Here is a 6,296-nt window from a genome sequence, read left to right on the forward strand (position 1 = left end):
TAGAAATCTCAGATTTCTCGCTACCTTTATCCCTTGCCGTATCTTTGTTTTCTGTTGTCACTGATATTGGGATTTTCACTTTTCCCAAAGCTGTGACCGTTGCGGCTGCCTCCTCTATTAGACTAGGTGCCGCTGCCGGTGGTGTGACTGTCGTAGTACTCTTAGGATCTTCTCTGTGATCCGGCTAGTTATGCCGTGGTGGAGGTTTGCGGCCGAACTTACCAACACCACCACGGTTGTCGTGCTGCCAGTAAGGGGGTCCCGATGCCCCCTCAACGAACTGGCCCTCCGGCGGATAGAGATCGTGTTTGAAGTCTTGTCTGAAGTATTGTGGATCAGGACCGTACCCTCTTCCTCTACTAGATGAGGGGCCATAGAACCCACCATCAGCTATGTGATGATCAAACCAATGGGAATTAAAACCATCGTCATCTCGCCCTTCGTTGAAGCCACCGCGACCCCCACCAGAGTGTCCACCGCGAGTTTTATGAAAATTCCGGTCAACCCCATGCCTTCCACGCCCAGCGCCATCGTGCCTCCGGCCATCATCCGGTTTGGCAGCGATTTGTTCCTGTCGCCGTGGAGGTGGCCCTCCGGTGCCCCTGCCTGCCATGTAGTCTGATGGCGATGGCGATGGCGACGACGCTGGAACAACGCGAGCGGCAGGGCCGCTGAAGACGGGAAACCCTGGTTTTGCTATGCGTGGATGCAGCCGACCCGTCGTAACGCTAATAACAGGAGGTTCTCCTATCGCAGCAGATCGATGGACCTGACGAGAGTCCATCTCATCCTCGAGTTCCTGTAGCTGGGCTGAATACCCAGCCACCTGGGTCTGCGGAACGGACTTCTCCGGCCCATCCAAGCCCAGGAGCGAATTCAAACGCGCCTCTCTGGCCGCTGTTATCGACCTGGCCGGAGATATCGCCGGCGGCGGCGACTGTCTCGCCCTGTGCAGGCCTTTCTTGTTGTTGTTGTCCATGCGCCGCCAGTTGCCGAGAAAATCTGCGAGAGTAAGGGATGGGAGACTCACCTTGGGTAGAGGACCCTTCCATGGCCGAATGGCCAACGGCGCCGTCCTCCGGTGCACTACTAGTCGGAGAACCTTCACACCTTCTGCATGACTGAGCCCATCCGAGGTGAGATCGCATGGTGGTACAATCGTAGCGATGGATCCTGCCACCTCCTCCTCCAAACGCCCGCTGTGAAGCGATTCGCAAACGAGATCTGGAGGAGTCGGCGATGCGATCTCCGCCGGTGCACCGCCGTCGTTGTCGTCTGACTCGTCTGTGTCGGATCCGGCGAGAGCCCAGAACTTGTTGCGCTGAAGAGAGGTGTCCGGCAGAGCCTTCTTGACTCCACCGCGGACGCCGTCGCGGGCGATACCCTGATCGCCTCGCCTGTCGCCCCACTCGCCCCGCTCACCCCTCATCCCGCCTTCCAACTCCTCCAACCGTTCGCACCCCGACGTCGTCAAATGTAAGATCTGTGGCAAGCTTGGCCACTCAGCCAAAGATTGCAAGTACAGGTTTGACGACGATGATGACTCGTCCCAAGATGACAAGGTGGCTGGTGTCGCAGAAGGTTCCTATGGATTGGACACAAACTGGTATGTGTATAGTGGTGCCACAAACCTCATTATTGGTGAGCTCGAGAAGGTGACCATGAGGGATAAGTACCGCGGCCAAGACCACATCCACACCGCAAGTGGAGAAGATATGAAGATCCGTCATGTTGGTCACTCAATTATCAAAACCCCCTTAGGAAAATCTTGCATGTTCCTAGTGCATCAAAAAATCTCCTCTCCGTTCACCGTATTGCCCTTGATAATCATGTCTTCCTTGAATTTCACCCTTTCTTCTTTTTTATCAAGGATCAGGTAACGATGAAAATCCTATATCGAGGTAGATGTGTTCGAGGGCTCTAACCTTTCACACACATGCGTAAGGAAGAAGAGACTCAGAGGAGTTCGGTAAGAAGCTGAGACTCATGGTTCTCTCCTAATCCCTTGGCTCTCTTGTTGCTCCATACCATTACCCTGATACAAACATTTCGTATTCCCTAGATGGGGATGACACCAAGGCAAAACAGGGTTACAAAAGATGATTTGGCATTCACACATTAGGCATGATCACACGACTAATTAAATAACATTACTATAGTAAGTATTGATAATCTTGATCTTTGCTTTCTCTTACATGTGCCCTACAATATTCACATAGTACATGGTTTGAATTGGTTTTTTGCGCCATTGGCTCATCGAGTCATCTAGTCAGATAAAATCTCCACCCCCTTCTCAACCGCTCATGTGCCACTACCGCATTGCTAATCTCTCTCGCCCATTCCTGTGTCACCACCGCATTGTTGGGTATCATGATTTGAGTCTAGAATCCAAGAAAGAATCAGCTAGAACAATTATTAAATTTGATCATAAAGTCTCTGGGTTAACAGATGGAACCAAACTATTCAATCGGATAAGTTTCTTTTTTCTTTCTAATTTCTGTCTGACAAAGTATTCATGTAAGTATAGTCACAATCTCTCAATTCGGCCCACGTTATCCGTCTGTCTCTCGATCGACCAGCACCAGGCCCGACGGGCCACAGTGCTCGACACCCAAACAAAATAGATCGAGGTAGGAGGTAGACATGTTTGGTTGGGCAGTCCTCGTGACCCAAACCATTTACCTATGAACATCCTCATTTTGATTAACAAAGTGACGAGATTCCTCAAAAGAAAAGGAGGTAGACATGTTGGGCATCAATCCATTCACAACATCATAGTATCATCAACACTGATGTTAAAAAAATAACACTACCGAAGAAAGATTTTATATGAACCAGCGTGATAATATACGGGGAAATTCTACCCATATGGGAAGTCATGCATGGAGCAAAACGGGACACATGTCATGTGAACATATGGCCTTGGAGAAAATATATATGGCCTCATAAGGTAAGTGCTACTGCTGGCCTGCCTACTAGTAAGTTTCACTGGCTAAAATTAGCTTCCGTCCAATTTCGTCACTCTATCATCTCTTTCTAGTCATGAATGATCTGGAAAATAAAAGTGACAATCGTCGTCAGGACGCAGATTGATGACGAGAAAGTTGATAAAAATACGTGTATAGTGTGTTGATGTGCATGACCTTTGCTTACCACAGCCCCAGGCCAGGGAAGCAGCTACGGCCACAGCCGCAGCGACGTCGCCGCCTCCTCCTCCTCCACCTCCGGGAAGAATCCCCCGAGCAGCGTCGCCGGCGCCATGAGCTCCGCCACCACCGCCGACGCCTCCACGGCAGCACGCTGCCGCCCCTCCTCGCTCATCTGACAAAGAGCAGAGACGCATTCAGGAAGCCAGATTATACAGGAGTGTCACACAGCGATGCCGAAACTAGTCCTACCATGTGGCGAAGGAAGCTGTTCTGGTCCTCCAGGATGTGCACCTGCATAACAGACGACACATGCACGATCATTCACAGTTGCTTGCCTGCATCTTAAATCATTATAAGGTTCCCATACGATCACAGCTGCTTACCCTGTGGTGTGATTCGCCCAGCTGCTCCTCCAGCAGCTTATCCTGGACGCAAGAAAGTCATGTAACCATTGATTCAAACACTGATAATAACTTGTCAGCCGAGGTGAATATTGTGCAGTGTGTACAGCATGTATACCTTCATTTCACGGACTTTACCCAGCGCGCGCTCTAGCTTCTGCTCCAGATGGCCAAGCTCTGGCACGCTTGCGGTCGACGGAAGGTCTTCTCCGGTCTGGCTCCGCACGACGGCCTCGAGGTGGTCACGCTCTTGCCTCAACCTTGCGATTTCCGACAGCAGCTGTTGTGTGCAAGAATCAGAATGCAGTCATGCAGTTAACTCTCAGTGTAGAAATGTACTATGTAGGTACAGAGGAAGTACATGAATAATTGTAGCCGGAGAGAGCTAAACTTGTCCTTCCCAACTACAATTATTTTAGGTACAGAGGAAGTACATGACCAGATATGTTTCCTCGTCTATTAACCTGATCATGATCATGATTCATCCCCTGACCCCCTTGGAACTGGTCGCTGGTGGTGCTGTCGTAGCGCTGAATTAGCTCGCTCCAGCTGAATAAATGACACGTGAAGTGTGTCATCACCGATCACTACTATACTGTAGAACAGATATATATATGCACTCAAGTGATCAGGTTTATGCATGGTCCACAGGTTTCAGTCATCGCAGAGGCCGGGGCAACGCCTCCTTTTCGAAAAAAAAAGAAGAAGGTTTCAGTCATCAGGTATCTCTTGTTTAGGTTACGATTTTGCGTTTACAAATGGAATGACGACGACGAGGACATGTTGACAGTAACAGGCCGTGCTTTCTGTAAGGATCTGAAAGTGATCATGAATCCTAATCTGAAGGTACATTGAAATCAGGGTAAATTGAAAACCATCACACTAAGTTGAACATGAAACACAACGAGAGCATCCCAATACTACTACTGTACAGTAGCTACGATGGCATCTTCTAGGAGTATTTGAGGATGCAGAATCATCAGTGCACCAGTGCACAATCTGAATCTAGCTTCTCCAGAATGAATCGCCAGTGAGTGCACCACACCACACACACATGCACACCCACTTGTACTAGGAACAGAGCAATTAATCCAACAGTGAACAGGGCAGAGGGTCGCCTAACTAGACAGAGCATCGCAGAGCCCAAACAAAGTACCGGGCGTGACTGACAGAGCATCCAAGATCAGCTTACAACCGTATTGAATCGACACTACGCACGGGCCATGAGATTCCTGGGCTAGGAAGATGGGGGCAAGCAACGGACGGACGGACCTGGCGTTGGGGCTGCAGTAGTGGAACTGCCTGCCGGCGGCGTCGAAGACGAGGACGCCGAGGTCGGCGTCGCAGAGCACGGCGAGCTCATGCGCCTTCTTGAGCAGCCCGGCGCAGCGCTTGCCGAAGGTCGCCCTCCGCGAGACGTTGTTGGCGATCCGCCTGATCTCCACGCTCCCGCGCCGCATCCTCCTCCTCCTCCCCTTCTCCCGGCAGCCCTGGAGGGGCCGAGCCGCGCTACGTGAACGCACGCGGCGGTCAGCCAGTGCCCAGTGGCGGCGGCGGCGGCTACTGGTTCCTTCCTTCCTGGCCAAGGCTGGGACCGTAACTTGGGAACGGACCGCAGTGGAAGGGGCTATATGTAGGGAGCAGAGCAGCAGGTGGGCAGCTGAGTACGTACGTACGTACTGAGGACATGCGGTGCAGTTTCCGGGAAGCTTCGTCGGCGGCTGAGTAGAGTACGTACCCCTACTGGAGTGGCTTTGACCACTGTGCGCTGCTCCTGTGGTGCCCTTCCGTCTGTGTATCTGCACAGTGTATCGGCTTTGAGTTTCAGCAGTGTATGCCATTGCCATCCCGGCCGGCGTGTGCGGCTGTAGCAGCAGGAGAAGTTCAGATGGTGCCGTGACCGGTCCGGTCCGCGGGTCACGTCCGACGGGAAAGAAAGGAAGAAAGAAAGGAAGCGGTGCGCGTGGAGCGGAGGAAAAGCGGGCGCATGCGTGTTCGCGGGGGCTTCGTTGGTTGCCGATCTCTGCAACTCCTCGGGTCGCCGTGCCTCTTTCCGGGCGGCGGAATATTGCCGTTTACGGCCTAAAGTGAAAAGCCCCCATGACAGGTGGTGACCGTCTGGTCTGGTCGTGCGTGACCAGCGGGCTACACGGTACGTGGCCAAGAGCATCTCTAATAGAACCCTCAAACCCTTAAATCCAAAATCAGTTTTAAGGGTTGAGAATTGACCATTTTAGACATTTTTAAGGGTTGAAAAACATAGGCAAAGACTAGAACCCTCAAACCCAACCCTTATAGCCTAGTTTTGCACACTATGAACAACACGCGGAGGAACAGAGGATACAAAAATGACTTCAGCCACGGAGGAGCTCGCGCTCGCGCTGCCTGGACGAGGCCGTCTCGCGTATCGCGCGGTGGAGCTCCGCCGGGCGGCCGCGGCAGGAGCGCGCGCGGGGGGGGGGGGGGGGGGGGGGGGTGGGGGCGCGGCGGCAGGCGCGGCGGCTGGAGCGTGGGGGGCGGCGGCGGCTGGAGCGCGGGGCCGGGGCCTGGGCGCAAAGGGGCGGCGGGGCCGGGGCCGGGGCGGCGGCCGGAGCGCGGGGGGCGGCGGGGCGGCGGCGGCCGGAGCAACTTCCTCGCGCGGACGGGAACCAACTGCCTCCCGCGCGAGGTGGGAAGTGGAGTACGGGTTGGGGGCAGTTTTCCCCCCAACCCTCACTTCTACAGGCTGGGAAGGGGTTGGAGGGTT

General features: G+C 53.4%; 1 protein-coding gene across 2 annotated transcripts; it reads right to left on the minus strand.

Annotated features, from left to right (window-relative positions):
- Positions 1-2,746: 2,746 nt before the first annotated feature.
- On the minus strand, positions 2,747-5,350 carry LOC123410491 (MADS-box transcription factor 29-like). Of its 2 annotated transcripts, none has more exons than XM_045103438.1 (7): positions 4,823-5,350; positions 4,015-4,099; positions 3,669-3,830; positions 3,533-3,574; positions 3,399-3,440; positions 3,154-3,321; positions 2,747-3,051 (listed from the first exon to the last, which is right to left on the minus strand). In XM_045103438.1, exons 1-6 carry the CDS (start codon positions 5,008-5,010, stop codon positions 3,178-3,180), a joined length of 663 nt encoding a protein of 220 aa, XP_044959373.1. In that variant the 5' UTR covers positions 5,011-5,350; the 3' UTR covers positions 2,747-3,051; positions 3,154-3,177. The 2 variants fall into 2 exon arrangements, with proteins under 2 accessions (XP_044959373.1, XP_044959372.1); XM_045103437.1 differs by having other exon boundaries at positions 3,144-3,321; positions 4,823-5,345.
- Positions 5,351-6,296: the final 946 nt, after the last annotated feature.

Source organism: Hordeum vulgare, chromosome 7H (assembly GCF_904849725.1).
Source record: "Hordeum vulgare subsp. vulgare chromosome 7H, MorexV3_pseudomolecules_assembly, whole genome shotgun sequence".
NCBI lineage: Eukaryota > Viridiplantae > Streptophyta > Magnoliopsida > Poales > Poaceae > Hordeum > Hordeum vulgare.